We start from the raw sequence: 21,198 nt of genomic DNA on the forward strand, positions 1-21,198 counted from the left end.
GGTCTGTGAACAACAGGAGAAGGGACAATGTATCAGGTTGAACCTGGAAGCTGGGGTATTATTATTTCTTTGTGTCCTTGCTGCCTGCTATGAATGCTTTTCCAGCACCCCTCCCCAACATGTAGAGAGAAACCTGCATTCTTAATGCTCTCCCTCCTCCTCCCCAAATCACTTTTTATATATTTTGCATTTGCTTAACTATTTTAATGTTGTTTTCTGTTGCAAAATCATGTGAGGGTCTATTTATTTCATTTTGGGCTTTGTATTTGTAGTGCTTAGCATTATGTCTAACATTATAGATGTTTAATAAATGTTTATTAAACAAACAAATAAATGAACAAATGAATGAATTTCCCCTGTATAGTCAAATTTAAACAAGAAGTTCAGTTAGGATTTTGTACAAAATGATAAATTGATTTTTAAAGGGTGATATGGAATAGGTAGAATGGATTCCCTAAGACTCAACATGGACAATGGAAGACATGGAGACAAGGAAGATGTTGGTTCATATACTGCCTCAGACATTTAGTTTATAACTAATGCAGATTAAATCAATTAGCTTCTCAGTGCCTTAGTTTCTTAATGAGTAAAATGCTCTCTGGTCTTTGAAAGTTCTCTGAAAGTATGTTTGTTCAGCGAGTAAGGGATACAGCCCTATGATTCCATTCTTGTAGGGGTGTAGCAACTCCCTCTACCTAGAAAATGGGGTCAGGGCTGGGTTGGAAATATTTGAGATTATAGGTTCATAAATTTAGAAAGGGACTTTGGAGAGATTGAATCTGTTCCCTTCTTATTTGATAAATGAGAAAACTGAGTCACATAGAGATGAAGTAAAATGCAAAGAAGTCCTTCAGTGTTTGAAAAAAGAGAATTATGAAATATCAATACTTTTTTTACAATACGTATTAATATTGGCAACTGTACTGTAATTTATAGTTTTAGGGAGTTACCTGGGTAGAATTTGAACCCAATTATTCCTGACTCCTCTCTACTACATCAAACCACCTTCCAAAAGTTCAAATAATCTTCCAAAGTTCAAATACTCATACTCAAAATTTAACATTACATAATTCAATCTCCTCCTGCATACAGTCTCTCTTTGTAGTCTTGCTAATTCATATTATATTTTCCCTAATTTTCTCAGATAACATTTTCTGGACTCTCCAAATTGTACAGTTTCATCATAGGAATCCCAACGCAATTTTCCTAATCCAGGCGTTAACTTGTTGGGATTCCCTACTGCCCATCAGCCTTCCAAGTCATTTAGGAATATGCCCATTCATGTGCTTTTGCTCCTGACTCAGCCTCAGTACAGACAGAGCTCAGCCTCAGCAGTTTCTATAGGGACAGAAGTCTAAATGAAGTCAGTCCATTCATGAAAACATGTGCTTCTATATGGCTGCATAGGGTGAGAAGTTGGTCCATTGTGCCCAGCACCATAATGGCTCTGCTGACTTCAATAGCTTTCAGTGGGAGAGCAAGGTCAACTGGAAAGTACCAGAGAAAGCAAGAGGGAATGGTCCAATGAACCCCCTGCCCTCATACTAGAAGAAAAAAAAAGAAAACATGAAAATCCCCTCCCTATCCCCACTGGGCCTCTTTTGTGTTGTTCTTGCCGATGCAGCAACAGGCCCGCTCTATATATACAAACAGCCGCTGCTGTTAGACTGAATTCTGCATCACCGCCAGCCAGACATGGGAAAGGTGAGTAAAGCATGGGGATGCCATAAATTTGTTGTTTTTGTTTTTAAACGAAGACCATCATTTCCCATTGAATGCCCAATAACCTCCTTGATATTCATTTGCAGATCATCTTCTTTGAGGACCGAGGTTTCCAGGGCCGCTGCTACGAGTGTAGCAGTGACCATGCTAACCTGCAATCCTACTTTAGCCGCTGCAATTCCATCCGGGTGGACAGTGGCTGCTGGATGATTTATGAGCGGCCCAATTACTCTGGTCACCAGTATTATCTGAGAAGAGGAGAGTATCCAGACTACCAGGAATGGATGGGCTTTAGTGACTCTATCAAGTCCTGCCGGACAATCCCTTATGTGAGTTTCATTTCTTGTTGGGTGATGAGCTAATATCAGTGGCCATGGGTTCCATAGAGCTTGATCCTCATCCTAGTGTTACTTTAAATTTTTAAATAAATTTTGATGGGAAAAAGACTATGCTTGATCTATTTTCTGATTGTACTAAATTATGTGGAGGAAAGTAGCAGATGGGAGAAGAAAATTAAAATTCAGATTGGGAATTAGACTTAGGTAAATTGGTTAGAATTGACTAAAGAAAAATGGAAATAATTCATTCAAGCAAGAAAAATAAAGACCACGAATCTTAATGTAAACAAAAAAACCAGAAACACCCAGAATATGAGAGGCCCTTTAGTAAGGGATAATGAAAGAATCGGTCATTTCTTTGATGAAGGTTCATTCCATGAGGAACATCTTTTTTCTTTTCATATCGATAGTCATCATTTCTGCAAGAGAGAGTTGCTAGATCACAGAAGTTAAATGACTTGTCCAAGATGACATGGTATAAGTGTGTTAGACACAGAGCTTAAACTCAGCCCTTCCTGGCTTTAAGGACTACTTGCTATCTGTTTTACTGCATTACTTGGAGAGAATTAATAAATATTAAATTTAATTGAAGGAAGGAACTGTGGGATGTAATACTCTTTATACAATTCAGCATATGTACTTGCAACATTCAGTATTTCAAAAAGAAAAACTTTTCACTCCTTCAGTTCATTTTTTTCCCTGCTATATCAAGGAAAAATTTTAAGACAGAGATCCCTGTCTATCAATGGTTCCTAATCAGATTTATTTTTAAAGTTGCTGTGGCTGTTCCATCACGTCCAACTCTTCATGATCTCATTTAGGATTTTCTTGTCAAAGATACTGGAGTTGTTGGCCATTTCCCATTCCAATTTATTGTACAGACTAAGAAACTGAGGCAAATAGGATTAAATGACTTGGCCAGGATTACCCAGCTAGGAAGAATTTGAGATTGGATTTGAATTCAAATGTGCCTGCCAGGTTCTGCACTCTATCCAGTGCCATCTTTAGGGCTGGCTCCAGGAAAAACAACACTACAGTGGGAAGGGAAGCAGGAAAGTCAGTATGTTTTAGAAAGCCTTATCTTGTGCAGATAAACATAGGTGAATCATGGGACTCCTTCCTAAATCCAGAAAATACTTTTCATTTATTTCTTATCTTGTTGTTTCCACCTATAACAGACTGGCTCCCATAGGATGAGGTTATACGAGAGAGAAGACTACAAAGGTCAAATGATGGAACTCACCGATGACTGCTCTTGTGTCCACGATCGCTTCCACCTGAATGAAATATATTCCCTTAATGTCATGGATGGCTGCTGGATCCTCTATGAGATGCCCAACTACAGAGGAAGGCAGTTCCTGCTGAGACCTGGCGAGTACAAGAGATACCTGGACTGGGGAGCCATGAATGCCAAAGTGGGTTCTCTGAGAAGGGTCATAGATACATACTAAATTAAATTGTCTCTTGTTATCACTGATGTAAAAATTAAATAAATATGTAGATTGTATTTCTGGCACTCCTTGGCTTTTGTCCTTTTTTTAATGACATTATTTCATGGAGCTCGAAGTGGGAAAAATGATCGCCTAGAAGACAATCCTTCTGTTAATGAGCCTCTCTGAATTCAGATAGGCTACAAGCTCTAGTCAGAATCATACTTGAAGCCTCACCAGCTTTATAGAACTTGCTAGAGCTCTCAATTCTTTTCAATGTCAAAATTAGAATAGGATTTAAGTGCTGATAAATGGCAAGCCCACAGGGGAAGTCTGCAACCACAAGATAATGTCACTGTGAAAAGCATTTGTTGTATATTTTATTTTATTGTATGTTGAACATGTTAGGCAACTAAGTTTATTGGATACTCACAATATACAAAAAATGGTATGAGGCCATAGATAAAAGAAGAAAAAGGTAAAGGAAAGAGAAGTCTGTGTCTTTAGGAAAAAAATTTACTCTAATGGATGAAGAGAAAATAAATGAATAATTAATGGTTGCATAGTACTTCAAGATTTGCAAAGTGCAATCAGGTAAGTAAGCAGTATAAATATTATTATTTTCATTTTATAGATAAGGAGACAGGCACTAAGAAGTTGTGATTTGCTCATGACCACAAGACTAGTATTTTTATGAGGTATAATTCAAACTCTAGTCTCCTAACTCCAGGAGATAATACACCAAGTTGTATTTCATGCAAATGAAAATGTTAAGAAAACCCTCTACCAGCCATAAAAATAACTATTCATAACTAGACATAGATATTAATGGATGATCAGAACCCTCATTAGATTGAAAGTTTCATGGAATATTGAAGCATTAAAAGGAAATTTGACCCAGGTTATTAAAATGTCACAATATACTTTACATAAATTCAACATCACAATCAGTCAACTTCAATTTACTTCAGGATTTGATTATTTTTTTATTATCCATAATTAACATTTAATTACTTTCCATTTTGCCTCTTATGATAGAGGGGTCCAAACTCCAAATCCACTTTTTCTATCCTGCTACATTACCTCAAACAGCACCCTTTATGATACATGCTATATAAACTCCTTAAAAAAAACCTAAATATTCAGGAGAGCATTGTGCTTTCCTCAAAAGAGTTCATTCAGCCTAATAATTCTCACAGGAAAACCAAGTGAATGAAGATTGTCTGTTGTTCAGAATATAATATACAACCTTAATGGCCTGTCAAATACATAGGAGAATGAATGTGTTTTATGGAAAAAGAAATGGATCATAACTGAACAAGACAGAAAAAATTGGTTAGATTCCATTTTAATAAAATGTACGCTACACTTTTTTCAAAAAATAAATTTTAGTGATGTTTTCTATTAACATTGCCTAAGTTTCTCACAGTATCCTTTCCATTCCTTTTCAAATAAGCTATCCATTATAACAGTATATTTTTTAAGAAAAAAGAGAAAGTAAAAAAAAGAATAAATAAAAATGTTCTACATCAAAACGTCTGAAAATATAGGCAATATTTCAGACCTGAGAGCCTCCCATCTCTTCAAAGGAGTAGGTGGGGATGGGGGAAAATATCTTCTCTGCCAGGGAACAAGATGCTACTCCTAGGAGTTCATCACTTCTAAACTCACCATCATGTTGCTTACTCAAGCCTTGATTGACTCTACCTTCCTCAGTTCCTTTCCTCTCTGTTTAGAAGGCTAGAGAATAGAATAAAAAACTTCTCGCAATGCCTTCCTTTATATGAGGCAGAATCTGGACTCAGATCTCTCTACTTTCTATCTGCTTGCCATTCTGGTTTCAGCCCCTTGGGGCAAGATACTCCCATGCCATGGTGTTTTCTTTTTCCACCTAATCCCCATACTTATACTTTCTTTTCTGTGCTTGAAAATGTAAACTCATTGAGGAGAACTATCAGTTCTTTGTTTCCATAAAAAGTGTTGCTCTAAATATTTTGGTATTTATAGAGAATTTCTTCTATCAATGACCTCTCTATGGAATATACCTATTTGTTTACTCTTAATGTTCCCAAACTTCTCCCTGAATCAAAGGTCTATATTGTTGATATAAATATTTTTTCTGTTTAGCTATATGACTTTGAGTCATGAATATCACAGTCTAAGAATAAAGTTGTTGTCACCCGAAAAGCAATGGAGAAACTCATGTGGACTTGAGTAGTGAACAATGTACTACTAACGAAGAATCATGCAGGAGAAATATTATAAAATTTATCAGCAGAGAGACGCATGACCAAGATAGAGATGAGTTGTTCATGCTGAAAAGGGGTTTAAAATAATAGAAAAATAAGAACCCAAGTTGTCAGAAGGTTGAGGGGGAAAAGGAGTACTGATGCTGAACACACTTCTTTTCTCACTACCCTTTTTTTTTAGGTTTTTGCAAGGCAAATGGGGTTAAGTGGCTTGCCCAAGGCCACACAACTAGGTAATTCATAAGTGTCTGAGACCAGCTTTGAACCCAGGTACTACTGACTCCAAGGCCGGTGCTTTATCCACTATGCCACCTAGCCGCCCCTACCCTTTTCTTTAGAATAGGAATTCAATAAAAGGAAATATGTAAAAGAAGATGGAGTGAAATAATCGACAATAATTACTATTAACATCAATGAGACAAGTTCAATCATAAAATGGGGAGGGATAGAAAAAATAGAATAGAAAGCAGATCTAACAGTATGTTGTATACCAATAGATACCCCTCATATTTCAGTTGTAATTACACATTATCAAGAAATCTATCATAATGCACAAAGAACATTGAATGGTCTCCCTGTAGAAGATTTACAGGAGAATAGGAAAAATATCATATGGTATGAATTTCTTGATGTCTCATGAAATCAGTAGATTCTATTTATTCTGTTAACTTCATGGATTGTTCTTCTTAGATCAAGTTTTGCACCTCTTTTTCTAAGCTATTAATTCTCCATCTAGTCATCTTCCATTGTTATTATTTCTAGGTCTCTTTTTTCTCTAGTATTCTTCTTTGATTTTTAAAATCATTTAAAATTTTTGGTTTATGCTTTTGATTCATTTCTTCCAACAATTCTAGTCATATAGGTGTCCAATAGGTCCATTTTTTTCCATTGAAGTTTGCTTGATAGAAATTTTAAAGTCACTCTCTTCTTCTGGTTTGTGTCTTGAGTGTCCCCAACACTGGCTCTGTATGATCAAATGCTTTTTGTTGTTGTTTGAACATACTTCCTACCTACTTCCTGACTTTGGATTTTGAGTTAGGTTCAGAACCTGTGTCTGTCAGAAATAAGCTTATGACCTCTTTGGTTCTTCTATTACTTTTTTTTTTTAAAGGAGAGGGAATGGAGAGTGTACTGAGTATGTAGTATTTCTCCAGCATCTCAAGGATAGCTCAGGTTGAGGAATTGGAAATTTTTGCGGTTCCAGAGTGATCTGATCCAGGACAAAGTCTGATTGTTGCCCTCTTGGTCTGTGCTTTGCAAATTCCCAACCTGGTTTTGGGTCCAAGGAACACATCTTTGGGCTTGCCTCTTATAGTTTCAGTAAACTTCTGCTGGCAATTAGAAAACTCTGCAGATTTAAAACTGCAATTTCCCTTTGCTTTGGGATTCCTGCACTAGATTATTCCCTCTGATGGTTTCAGACTGTTCTGGAGGATGGAACTGAGATCCCAACTAACTCCTAGGTCTACAACTCTTTTCAGCACACCCTGATCTGTGACCCTGAACCAGATAACGAGTGACTGAACTACAAGTTAGTATCTGTTCTTGCAGCTTGCACAAAGTTGAGCTGATCCAAGTTGATATTGGACTTCTTCTTGTCCTGATGGAAAGCCTTGGTTCTCTTTTAGTTTCTACTTTTGAAAACACTTTGGATGTGACACGATCAGTGTCCCAGCTGACTATATCTGCATCTCTGTGCTGACTTGGGATAGAAAAATGACTCACTGATTTTTCTTGGATTTGCTAGATCTTTCTGGAAAGTTGCAGTCTGTCATATTGGCTCAGTCCCTAAAGTTACACATCTTTTGGTCATAATAAAGTCACACATCATTTTGGCCAATAAAAGAATTTGTTTTGCTTGGATTTTATAAGTGTTTTTAAATTTTTCATTTTAATGAAGTGAAGGGAAGAAGGAAGGAGAATAGTTTTTTCACTAGAAAATAAGATAAAATAATATTTAGTTAATGAAATCACACTACATATATTTTTATATGCTCTTTTCACTCATAGTAAAACATTATTCAAAACTAAAAAAGGGGAGGAGTATTTTATTTTATCAATCTGGATATGGCAAAAGGTAAAATCTCCAATTTTAATCTTTCAGTTATATGTTGTAATGTTTAAGGGTGCAACAAGAAAATCACATTAGAAATCAATCTACATAATTTTTATTACATTAAATTAAAAAGCTTTTGCACCAACAAAATCACCGTAATCAAGACCAAAAGAAATATAATAAATTGGGAAACAATTTTTACAACTAATATTTCTGACAAAGGACTCATTTCCAAAATAATATAGAGAGAATTGAGTCAAGTTTATTTTAAAAAAAGCCATTCCCCAATTGACAAATGGTCAAAGGATATGCAAAGGTAGTTTATAGATGAGGAAATCAAAGCTATCCATAGTCATACAAAAAATTGCTCTAAATCATTACTGATTAGAGAAATGCAAATTAAAGCAGCTTTGAGGTACCATCTCAAACCTATCAGATTGGCCAATATGACCAATGACAGTGTGTAATGTTGGAAGGAATGTAGGAAATCTGGGACACTAATACATTGTTAGTGGTGCTGTGATCTCATCCAACCTTTCTGGAGAGCAATCTGGAATTATGCCCAAAAGACAATAAAAATGTGCATACCCCTTGATCCAGCAATACCACTACTGGGTCTATACCCTGAAGAGATCCTGCAAAAGGGTAAAAACATCACTTGTACAAAAATATTCACAGCAACCCTGTTTGTGATAGAATTGGAAATTGAGTGAATGTCCATCAATTGGAGAATGACTGAACAAATTGTGGTTGTATGTATGTTATGGAATGCTATTGTTCTATTAGAAACCAAAAAGGATAGGATTTCAGAGAAGCCTGGAAAGACTTGCATGAACTGAAATTGAGCAAGAAAAACAGAATCAGAAGTACACTGTATACCCTAACAGCAACATGGGGGTGATGATCAACGTTAATGGACTTGTTCATTACATCAATAAAATAATCAGGGACAATTTTAGAGCATCTGTGATGGAGAATACCATCTGTACCCAGAGAAAGAACTGTGGAGTTTAAACAAAGACCCAAGTCTATTACCTTCAATTTTTTAAAAAAGTGTCTTATGTACTACATAATTTTGCTATCTTTAATATTTTATTTTTTCTTCAAGGATATGATTTCTCTCACAACACATTCAGTTTCAACCAATGTACAGCATGGAAACAATGTAAAGATTATTAAATAGCCTTCTGTGGGGCGGGGGGAGTGTAAAATTCAAAACCATGCAGAAAATGATAGGTAGAAACTACTATTGTATATAATTGGAAGACAAATAAAATATTAATTTAAAAAAAGAAATAAATCTACAAAGAATGCTGACTTTGTAGTCAGAGGACTTGGATTTAAATCCCAATTCTGCAATCACTTCATCGCTTTGGGTCTGAGTTCCTCATCTAGAACATAAGGACCTTAGGTTAGATGATATCTAAGGTCATTTTCAGCTATGTCTAGGTTCTAGAAGAATTGTTATCATATGGGAAATGCTTTTATGACTCAAGACTGAACGTTAGCTATTGTTGCTGTTGATGATGATGATGTTTGTCCTTTTTTCTCAAAGACTATGACATCATGGAGGTGATGCCATGATAAACACATGAACTGGATTTGAGTGAAAAGGGGTCAGGGCTGTGCTAAGTCACCAGTCTCACTTTCTTCTCCTGAATCATCTGGGTTCAGTGACCAGATGTGAATCAGGTTGACTAGAGGTGGCCCTGGATGTGACGCAATCAGGGTTACAGGGTCACAAAGCTAGTAAGTGTAAAGTGACTAAGGCTGAATTAGAACTCCGGTCCTCCAAGAACAGTGCTCTATCCACTACACCATTTTAAAAGTCCTTGAAATAGTCATTCAGGAACTAGTAAATATTGATGATTTTGCCCTGAAAAATTTGTCTTGAGTAGATGAGCCAAGAACTAGAAATTACATTGTTATCAAAACATTGTCTAACAAACACATGAAAAAACTATAGTTGTATAATATGCATTCAATTAATCATCCAATGTTTGTTGGAAGGCAATAGTAACAAAGGGATAGATTGCTGGGCTTGGTATCAGAAAGATTCATCTTTTTGAGTTCAAATTCAGCTCAGACACTTACTAGCTATATGAGCCTAGGCAAGTCACTTAATCCTGTTTGCCTCAGTTTTCGCATGTGCAAAATGGGACTCCTGAGTTTCTTTGCTAAGAAAACCCCACAAAGAGTCAGATATGACTGAAATAGCTGAGTGACAGCAAATTTATCAAAGGGTCATTATGTACAAAGGTTAGACTTTTAGAAGATACCAAATAGAATAAAACAGAAAAGGTCTTCATTCTAGTTAGATAAGACCCACATGCATGATAAGGAGAACCTTAAACACAAAACAATATGGTATGGTAAGCCATGAGTATAGACTGTAAGAATCATCAGAGTCCAATCCTCCACACTGCCCTCCAAATTATCATGGGTTCCTGCTGCTTCAGCAGAACTATTGTAAATGATTAACCAAAGATGTTGAAAATCATAAAACTAGCCCAACCTTTGGAAGATTTGCTGACAATGAGGATAGTATTAGAACTTTGGAACAGGCTAAATGAACAGTTTATGATGGTTCTTAAGCATTTTAAAGTAAGAGAAACTTTCCTTTTAAACAAAACTTCCCTGGAAACTCTACACTTGTATTCTTTTTTTCATTGATTCTGCTATGATATGAAGATTCAGACACTCTTAAGAGAATGTTGACTTGGCTTATTGCCTCCACCTGGGAAACTCAAATAGATTTTTTAAAATTTGTCATCATACCATTTACAATATTATAGAATAATGTTTTATGAAAAGTTGGTGACACAAAATAGAAATTATGGAATGTGTACAAGTCTGTTCCAAAGAAGTAGATACCCAGAATTAGTGAAGATCCCAAATATGAGAATATCTCTAATGAAAGATCACACACACACGCACACACACACACACACACACACACACACACACAGAGACACACACTTTAAAGTCCTATGTTGGCTTCCTTTAGTTTAAGGGAGAAAGGGAAACATGTTGATGGAATTTCCAGGGAATTGCTTAAAGCATCAAGATTAAATTTCTTGCCCAATATAACATGATTATTTGTCAGAGGTGGAATTGAACCCACTTTTCTTGAATTTAGTCTCCTAACCACTATCGCACACAGCCTTTTTACCATTTAGTCTTCCAAAATAATCACCAGTGGAAATAATCCAATGTCATGAAAGTGTATTTAAGGAGATGGGACTGGATCATGGTTCTATTATTTCCTACTCAGTGAATTTAGGTAAGTCATTTCTCCTCTCTGAGATTGTTTCCCTTCTGAAAAAAAAAATAAGAGAATGATTAGATGAGATAAATGCAATGCAAATTTCAGCCTTCCTTCAAACCCTGATTTTTCCCTTCATTTTCCCATGCATACTCTTTCCCACTTTTATCTATTTTCTATTATCCGAGATTCTTTTTTTTTTTTTAGGTTTTTGCAAGGCAAATGGGGTTAAGTGGCTTGCCCAAGGCCACACAGCTAGGTAATTATTAAGTGTCTGAGACCGGATTTGAACCTAGGTACTCCTGACTCCAGGCCAGTGCTTTATCCACTGCGCCACCTAGCCGCCCCCGAGTTTCTTTTTAATCTGTCAATTAAAAAATTATTATCGAGAAGTTGTTATTCAGTATTTTGTTAGGGAGAGTTGGGCAGACCATGCCTTCAAGAAGCTTAAAATTCATTTGAGGACCAAGAAAAAACATACACAGAAAGATAACAAACAATATATTACAGTTTATAATTAAATATTAAATTATGCCATATAGACTACTATTACCATAACCATTCTATAAAGAGCTGGAATAATAGAAGCCTCCATGAAAGAGAAGGAATTTGGATTAGACCTTAAAAGTGGGGAACGTTTAAGGAAGATTAATGAGGGATAGGAAGGTGGTTGTAGACCAGGTCTAATTCAGGCTTTTTTGGTAGCTCAAGTTTGAGATTGGAAGTAAAAAATGAGACAATTATAGGTCATTTAATAGTTAATAATAATTAGTGATAATATGGAAAGCATATTGATAAATAAAGCACTCATTCAGGTGGATGAAGCCTCCTTTGTTTCCATACACAGATGCAACTGAGCATCAAGTTATGAGGCAGTGCAACTCCTTCAAGTCTGATGGACCTTTCTTATGTCCTTAGGTATCTGGGAAGCCACACTAATATTTCAAGCCTTAGTTTCCTGGACCAATCAAATCTTGGATTTATAGCCTCTGCCTTTTAAGAGAAAAGAACCAAACAAACTAGTCTAGCCTACATGGTAAGGATCCTAATAGATATAAAGTAGAGGAAATTAATCAGCTGAAGTAAAGAAGATATGTATTCAAATCCTACCTCCCACACTTATTAGCTATGTGATCCAGGACAAGTCACTTAACTCTGTCTCTGTTTCTTCAATTGTAAAATGAAGATAAAGCATTTACACCCCAGAGAAGTGATGAGGATCAAATGAGATAGCTGTAAAGCACTAAGCACCATACACAGTAGATCGTAGGCACTTAATAAATGTTTTCTTTCCTTCTTTCCTTTCTTTCCTTCCATTGGTATATGACCAGAAGCTGATTTTTATAGGCAAAATGAGGAAAATTCCTCTTGATTGATAAAACCTCAAAAATTGACCATTAAAAATAATTTAAGATTTTTAGAGGAAATAATTTCTATTCCCAATATTTCTTTATTTAAGCAAAGCAGTGAGTTTTTTGTCTCATTTTTCTGTCTCATTCCCTTTTCTAAATCTGTCTTTTCTATACTACCTATCTCCAATGACCTCCAAAACACTTATGTCTGCAATAGTATAAGCCTCGAATGCGCCAGAGAGAATGGCAGCAATGCATACAATGAATGGCACTGATAATATAGGGTGGGGGGGAAAGGAAAGAAATACCCTTACTAGCCACATTTACATAGCTTTTGTATTGCTACTGCAGACCTAGCAAAAGCCTTGTGGGGTGTGTATATATAAGAGGGCCTATCAGATTCAAGTACTCCACTGACTTCTGAATCAACAGGCCATCAAACATGGGAAAGGTGAGTGAAGAATAGGGGTGAGTTTGATTTGTGGCAATGTGCTCTTGGGTTGATTCTTTCTATCAAATGGCATTTTCCTCGTGCAGATCATCTTCTATGAGGATCGGAACTTCCAGGGTCGTTACTATGAGTGCAGCAGTGACCACCCCAACCTTCAGTCTTACTTAAGCCGATGCAACTCTGTTCGAGTCGACAGTGGAAACTGGATGATCTATGAGCACCCCAATTACTTAGGCTGCCAGTACTATCTAAGGAAGGGCGAGTACCCTGACTATCGAGAATGGATGGGCTTCAACGACTCCATTAGATCCTGCCGAATTATCCCTCAAGTACGGATTGCTTTATCTTGATTTGTCTGCAAAAAAAAAAAAAGAGAGAGACATAGTTGATACAGTAAAATATATGTACTAGACTGTTTGGTTGAATAATCAAAAATGTGATGCACCTAGTAGAAATTTGGCAAATTACAACAAATTTCATGGCCAACATATCCTGTCATATTTATGCCAGATCTGACTTCAGAGGCCACAGTGGGGAACCCTGGAGCAAAGAACATTACTTTTTCTTTTTGAGGAATTCAATTCACAGAATCACAGAATTTCAGAATTAAAAGAGACTTACTGATCAAGTAATACAATTTATACATGAAAATAATTCTTACTCTATCATTCCCAACAAGTAAATTTCCAGTCTTTACTTGAGGACTTCCAAAGGCTTAACTGAATAAAATGATAGGGTCATAGATTTAGAGCTAAAGTGTAAAATAGAGGTTACCAAGTCCAACCCCCTCATTTTACAGATGTTATTGTTTGTCCTTCATTCACCAAGAACTTGACATCAGAGCACATGAATTGGATTTGAATGAGGGGGGAAATTGCACTAAGTCACTAGCCTCACTTTCTCCTCCAGAGCCATTTGGGTTCACTGACCAGGTATGAGTAAGGATAACTAGAGATGGCCCTGGATGCGAGGCAGTCAGGGCTAAGTGACTTGCCCTCAGTCACATAGCTAGTCAAGTGTCTGAGGTCATATTTGAACTCAGGTCCTTCTGACTCCAGGACTAGTGCTCTATCTGCTGTACTTTCCAACATGTACTCCTAAATACAGATAGGAAAACTGAGGCTTACTGAGATTTGAATGACTTACCCAAGGTCATGAAGGTAATGAGTAGCAGAACAGAACATTGAACTCAAGTCTTCTGACTCCAGGACTCTCTTCACTCTTCCACTCTCAGAGGCAAAACTTTGATAAATTTGGGCAATAGATAAAGAATTATAGAGAAGGTAAGTGACTTGCCCAGGGTTATAACTAAGAAGTATCTGAGATGGATTTAAACTTAGGTTCTCCTAACTTCAAGTCCATTATTCCATCTATCGTGTCATATCATCTTTCAGATGATTTAAAGGATTATGGAAGTAGAGAAGTAGATTTAAAGTTGGTGTTCATAAACTAACCTCCTATATTAAAGGTCAATTAAATTATGTCATGCATTTGTAATACTTTATAATTTTAATTTTTGTATATATCATATATGTAATAATACTATGTGGGGTCATTGGATTCTGCTATATAGACATACTACTACAGGATTATTGAAATATGGAATCTATTTTATTGTGTGTTAAGCCAGTATCTATTTGGGAAGAATAGGAAATACATAAAATGACTCTGAGTCATGAAGGCTGTTTAATAGTTTATTTTTTTTCCTTGTCTTGGGTATATCAAACCAGTTCCCCAGTTCTCACAGAATAAGGCTGTATGAGAGAGACAACTACAGAGGCTTAATAGCAGAGCTCACTGATGACTGCCACTGCATCCAGGATCGATTCCATCGCAATGAAATCTACTCCCTCAATGTGATGGAGGGCTGCTGGATTCTCTATGAAATGTCCAACTACAGAGGGAGACAGTACCTGCTGAGACCAGGAGAGTACCGGAGCTTCCAAGACTGGGGAAGCATGAATGCCAAAGTGGGCTCATTTAGAAGAGTTGTAGATTTTTGTTGAGAGGCACTGTCTCTAAATTTGTTTCATTTTGAGTGAATAAAATAATTACTTTGTGTGATGCTTAATTCACCTTTTTTGTTTTTTGTTCATACAATTATCATTCTCTCAAAGTTTCTAAAGAAATTACATGGACAGGGGTGTCTAGGTGGCACATTGGATGGAACACTGGCCCTGGAGTCAGGAGTACCTGGGTTCAAATCCGGTCTCAGACACTTAATAATTACCTAGCTGTGTGGCCTTGGGCAAGCCACTTAACCCCATTTGCCTTGCAAAAACCTAAAAAAAATAATTACATGGATAGATGTATTTTTTTAATTCAGAAGATTTTCTTAGGGCTCTAAATTACTTAGATCCCATAGTTTTTTAGTAAATCTGTGAGTTCATTTGCATGGTTATTCCCTCCATTGATGTAAACTTCAATCCCTTCATACCTTCTCATTTTAGTAATTCTTAGGTGAGAATTTCCCACAAATCCTACACAGATAATCTATCCAAAGCACTGGAGTCCTTCCTGTTATTCTGTCACCATCTTGCAGTCTGGGTATTAATATGCTACTTGAACTGTTTCTCTCTTATAATTCTCACTACATAGCTTCCCCTTGCCTTTTCTTATCATATGGGACTTCAGTAATGTCTTTTATACTCCAACAAGTTTAAGAATAGCTAAGCAGAGGAAGCAGGGTCTCATGGGTTTCATTAATGCAGGATAAAGCCTAACTTAAGGCTAGCTAATGTGTAAACTCAACAGCTTAGAGAAATGAAAAGGAGAAAAGAGTGATGACAGAAATAACCACATAATTACTTACATAGAGTAACACTTCAAAAAATGTTTGAGTATTTGAATTTATTTAATTAGGATATATTGAACTCAAATGAGTCATGATCTAATCATCAGGTAGTAAATTAACTGAGAGCGAGAATGCACTACCTTTCTATGGTCATGTTTTATAAAATAGAACTCTTAATTAATGGAACTTAGAGTCAGGAAGCCCCAAGTTCAAATATTTCCTAGCTATGTGACTCTGAGAAAGTCACCTAACCTCTCTCAGTCTCAGTTCCTCATCTGTAGAAACAGGATAACAAAAAACCTACATCACAGAATTGTCATAAGGATCAAATGAGATAATATGAACAGTGCTTTGCAAACTTAAAAAATTGTGCAAATGCTATTATTATTATTATATAATATTTTAAAAAGAGAAATGAAGAAATAATGATATTCTAAATCGATAATAATAATAATAGAAATGCATCCCACACAAAAAAAGAAAACAATCTACCTGCCAGTCTGAAAGTCAATAAAAATGACCCCCAACATGGCAACTGTAAATTTTGGAGGAGTTGAAAGATAGACACATGAATACATTGTTGGTGGAGATGGGAAACAATACAACCATTTTGGAAAGCAATTTTTAATTTTGCAAATGAAGTAAACTAGGGTGGCTAGGTGACACAGTGGATAGAGCACCGGCCCTGGAGTCAGGAGTACCTGAGTTCAAATCCAGCCTCAGACACTTAATAATTACCTAGCTGTGTGGCCTTGGGCAAGCCACTTAACCCCATTGCCTTGAAAAAACTAAAAAAATAAAATAAAGTAACCTATACTCTTTGAATTCCTTTATTGGGCTTATAACTCAAGGAAGAGATGGATAAGAAAAAAGTTCCACTACACTATACTAGCAGTACTTTTTGGGAATTGAAAATAAAAGAGAATTAAAAATTGAAAACAAAATAGATGACTATCGACTGGAGAATAGCTAAACAAATTGTTATATATGAATGTAATGGAATATTACTTCTACTAAGAAATGTTTGTGATTAATTCAGAGAAGCATGGAAAGATCTACATTAATTAATGCAACATAAAGTAAACAGAGACAAGAAAACAAAAGACACAGTAACTTTGTTAAGTTGTTTCAGTTGCACCTGCTATTCAGGATGCCATTTGAGGATTTCCTGGCAAAAATACTAGAGTGTCTTGTCATTTCCTTCTCTAATTCATTTCCCAGATGAACAAACTAAACAGGGATAAGTGATTTACCCAGAGTCACACAGCTAGTGTGACCAATTCTGGATTTGAACACGGGTCAAACTACAGGCCCAGAACACTATCCTCTGTGCTACCTATTACAGCAATGTAAATGGAAAGAACGACTTCATTCCAAAAGAACGAAAAGTAAACGCTACAAAATTTAAAAGATCAGCTGGACTCAGTTGAATAGGCATGAAAAGACAACCTCAATCCACTCTTTTGTGAAAATTGAAAGGTCCATAAGCGTTTCACATTGCACAGTTTTTCAATTTTTTTCAACATATCAATCAACTGTGCTGATTTTTTTTCTCTCCAAAAGTCACTATTTGTCATATGGTATGGTTCTCTGGGAGGAGGCGGGGGAAAATACTTGAGATAATTATGGTGATAAAAGAGACAAAATATCAATAAAATTCATTTAAAAGAAACAAATGATAATCAGAAAAATTATATATATAGTATCTATATTTCACCAACTATTTTATTGTTTTCAATTTATTCCAATATTTATTAGTTACACTTTAAAATGCTTCTATAGTCAAACATACAAACTATTCAAAGCATTACTTTTTTGTGAGAATTAAAAACAAAGTAGGAGGGTGTCAGTTAGGAAATGGCTACAGAGATGGTGACATATGACAGAAATGGTATATCGTTATATCATAATAAATGGCAACCATGAAGAATCAAAGGAACATGGTTTAGATGAACTGATACAGCATGAAGAAAGTAGTATATCACCCTAACAGCAACATGGGGGGTGATGATCAAACCTTAATGTACTTGCTCATTCTATCAGTGCCACAATCAGGCACAATTTTGGGGTATCTGTGATGGAATATACCATCTGTATCCAAAGAAAGAATTGTGGAGTTTGAACAAAGACCAAAGGCTATTACGTTTAATTTTTTTAAAAAAAACATTGTCTTATTATGTAATTTTGCTATCTCTTATACTTTATTTTTCTTCCTTAAGGATATGATTTTTCTCTCATCACATTCAACTTAGATAACTGCATACCATGGAAACAATATAAAGACTAACAGATTGCCTTCTGTAGGGGTTGGGGGGAGGGAGTGAGATTAGGGGAAAAACTGTAAAATTCAAAATAAATAAATAAATAAAATTTTAAAAAGTAGTGCATAAAAAGTACTGCAACAATGTAAACAAAAAGAACAACAACAAAAGAAAGTAAATACTATGCAATTATAATGATCTAGCTTGGTTTAAGAATAAAATTCTCTTCTTTGTAGGAGACCATGAATCATTTACTCTGTGTGTCAGATATAGTTCATGACTCATTTTTACTGAACTGCATCTTCATTTTCTTTTTAATCTTTGTTATAAAGGACAATTTTCTATAAGGGTGAGGAGAATAGTGATACATTCAGAAATGAAAGTAAAGCAGAAACAAGAGCTAACAAAAATAAGTTAATTTTTATAATAACAAAATACTTTTTAATTTAGTTTATACTTTTTTTTAGGTTTTTGCAAGGCAAATGGAGTCAAGTGGCTTGCCCAAGGCCACACAGCTAGGTAATTATTAAGTGTTTGAGACTCGATTTGAAGCCAGGTACTTCTGACTCCAGGGCCTGTGCTTTATCCACTGCACCACCTAGCCACCCCCAGTTTATACTTCTTAACAAAGAGTCAAAAATCCTTCCTGAACATGTGCATAGCTTTAAGCTTCAGGTCATCTGAGCATTAGGAATATTTGCAGGTCCTTGCAGCTCTAGCCATGGAATCATTTTATAAACTGATGTCTGTGATTGCTGTCCTCTACAGCTGCCTACTGAATCAATTCCTCACCCATTTTAGCTGCCATCTATTTCAGAGCTACTCTTTCAAAAATTCAAAGAGGAGAGATTACAATGAGAATGTATGTAAAAGCACAGGAACACAAAGGAACTTCAGGATCGGGGCGGCTAGGTGGTGCAGTGGATAGAGCCCTGACCCTGGAGTCAGAAGGACTTGACTTTGAATATGGCCTCTGACATTTAATAATTACCTAGCTGTATGACCTTAGGCAAGTCACTTAACCCCATTGCCTTGGGGGGAAAAAGAACCTCAGGATCCCCTAGCCTCTGGTGGTAAGAATCCTACTAACACTTGCACCAATACAGGCACACTCTTGGAATTGGGGGAGAAGAAATTCTTGGAGTATTGTCAAGGATACATCTTCTGACTCTAGGGCTAGATGCTATACCGCTCCAATGGCATGTTTAAATGTTGAATTTATGTACCCAAAGGGCAATAAAAATGTGCATACCCTTTAACCCAGAAAAACCACTACTGAAGACATGATGAAAAAGGATAAAAATATCACTTGTACAAAAATATTCATAGTGGCCCTCTTTGTGGTGGCAAAGAATTGGAAATTGGGTAAATGTCCTTAAATTGAGGAATGGCTTAACAAACTGTGGCATATGTATGTCCTAGGACACTGTTGTTCTATTAGAAACCAGGAGGGATGAAAATTCAGGGAAATCTGGAAGGATTTGCATGAACTGGTGCTGAGCAAGATGAACAGAATCAGAAAGACACTGTATGCCCTAAAAGCAACATGGGAGTGATGACCAACCTTGATGGACTTGCTCATTTCATCAGTGCAACAATCAGGGACAATTTTAGGGTATCTGAGATGGAGAATACCATCTGTATACAGAGAAATAATTGTGGAGTTTGAACAGAGACCAAGAACCATTACATTTAATTTAGAAGGGGAAAAAACCCATTATCTTATTATATAATTCTGCTATCTCTTATACTATATTTTTCTTCCTTAAAGATATGATTTTTCTCTCATCACATTCAACTTAGATCAATGTATACCATGGAAACATTGTAGTAAAGCCTAACAGACTGCCTTCTGGGGGGGAGGGAAGGAAGATTGGGGGGAAAATTGTAAAACTCAAAATAAATAAAATCTTAAAAAAATGTTGATTTTATGTTGGAGGCAGTTAGTGGTTCAGAAGATAAAACATTGGTCCTGAAGTCAGGAAGACCTGTTTAAATTCAGCCTCAGACACTAGCTGTGAAATCCTGGGCAAATTATATAACCTCTGTTGCCTTAATCCAGTGGAAAAGGAAATAACAAACTGCTCTAGTATCTTTGTCAAGAAAACTCTAGGGATGGCATGGTGTATGAATCATGAAAAAAAAATAAAATATATGGAAATTATGAATAAATACACAAGTATTATGCTGAGGAATCCTGAACACTACATCCAGTCATGTACTGCCTAATAAAGCTCCCAAGTCTCACTTAGCCATTTATATAATGTTTCAGGTGTGTAAAGTGATTTTTTTCCCCTTAACTCCATGAAGTACACAATGAAAACACTATTGTGCCCATTTTACAGATGGAAGAAAGGATCCAGAGAAATTAAATGACTCACTGGGGTACATACAGCCAGCAGGTTTTTAAAAATTCCCTAAGTACTTCATACCCAGTCATATGTTGATCCCATTCAATGACATGTACCTAGGGTGGGGGAGGGGGAGGGAGTCAAAGATAGGAAGGAAAAGAAGGGAAAAAAAAACAAGTACTTATCTGTGCCTACTGCTGTGCCAGATGCTATGGTATTCTTTACAAATATCTCATTTGATCTTCACAACAAGGTGAGGAGGTGGGTGGGACAGGCAGAAAACATCATACAAGTCCGAAACTTCTTAGAACTCAGAAACATCTCTTTTCCTCCCAAACCTGCCTCATCTTCCAAAAGTCCCTGGTTCTATCAAAAATTCCAACATCCTTCCACTCTTTCAGATTCGTGATCTTAGCATTATCTTTGATTCCCTATTTAGCTCTTACCATACATAGCTAATCAGCTGCCAAATCTTCCTCCAAAGATGTGGATGCTAAAAAGATATGTCCTGATCCTTAATCGTCAATTCTAATAATGTCTTCCAGATGTCTTGAAAATAACCTTGAGAAAATACCCTTTTCTATTTGAATAAAAAGAACCCAAATATCACCTCCTGGACTGGATGATTTTCTTAACCCTGAGATAAACTGAGTGATCTCTGAGTTAAAATTATCCATTATCCCTAAATATGTGTGTATATATATATATATATACATATATATATGTATATATATATATCCAAAAGAATCTTTTACTAGATCCCTTGGTCTCATCCAACCCTTGAGAGATTTTTGCATTTTCCTCATAGTACTTGATGAGGAAATGCTAGTTTTGACTACTGATCTGTAACTTTACCTCTTTAACTAGCAATCAATCTAAACCCTACTCTGTGCTTTCCCAGTTACCACATTAATTCAAGACCTCATCAG

At 36.1% G+C, this 21,198-nt stretch overlaps 2 protein-coding genes across 2 annotated transcripts; both read left to right on the plus strand.

The window, feature by feature from the left end:
• The first annotated feature begins 1,618 nt into the window (after positions 1-1,618).
• On the plus strand, positions 1,619-3,511 carry LOC141491716 (gamma-crystallin D). The gene is made up of 3 exons (XM_074192572.1): positions 1,619-1,704; positions 1,809-2,051; positions 3,239-3,511. Exons 1-3 carry the CDS (start codon positions 1,696-1,698, stop codon positions 3,509-3,511), a joined length of 525 nt encoding a protein of 174 aa, XP_074048673.1. The 5' UTR covers positions 1,619-1,695.
• A 9,343-nt stretch (positions 3,512-12,854) lies between these two features.
• LOC141491717 (gamma-crystallin D-like) lies at positions 12,855-14,869 on the plus strand. Its single transcript, XM_074192573.1, has 3 exons — positions 12,855-12,863; positions 12,950-13,192; positions 14,594-14,869. Exons 1-3 carry the CDS (start codon positions 12,855-12,857, stop codon positions 14,867-14,869), a joined length of 528 nt encoding a protein of 175 aa, XP_074048674.1.
• Positions 14,870-21,198: the final 6,329 nt, after the last annotated feature.

This window comes from Macrotis lagotis, chromosome 6 (genome assembly GCF_037893015.1).
Source record: "Macrotis lagotis isolate mMagLag1 chromosome 6, bilby.v1.9.chrom.fasta, whole genome shotgun sequence".
Lineage (NCBI taxonomy): Eukaryota > Metazoa > Chordata > Mammalia > Peramelemorphia > Peramelidae > Macrotis > Macrotis lagotis.

Excerpts from the sequence above, each read along its gene's own strand:
- LOC141491716 (XM_074192572.1), top strand. Across the intron at positions 2,052-3,238 it reads CCTGCCGGACAATCCCTTAT|ACTGGCTCCCATAGGATGAG; the intron begins GTGAGTTTCATT and ends CACCTATAACAG.
- LOC141491717 (XM_074192573.1), top strand. Across the intron at positions 13,193-14,593 it reads CCTGCCGAATTATCCCTCAA|TTCCCCAGTTCTCACAGAAT; the intron begins GTACGGATTGCT and ends ATATCAAACCAG.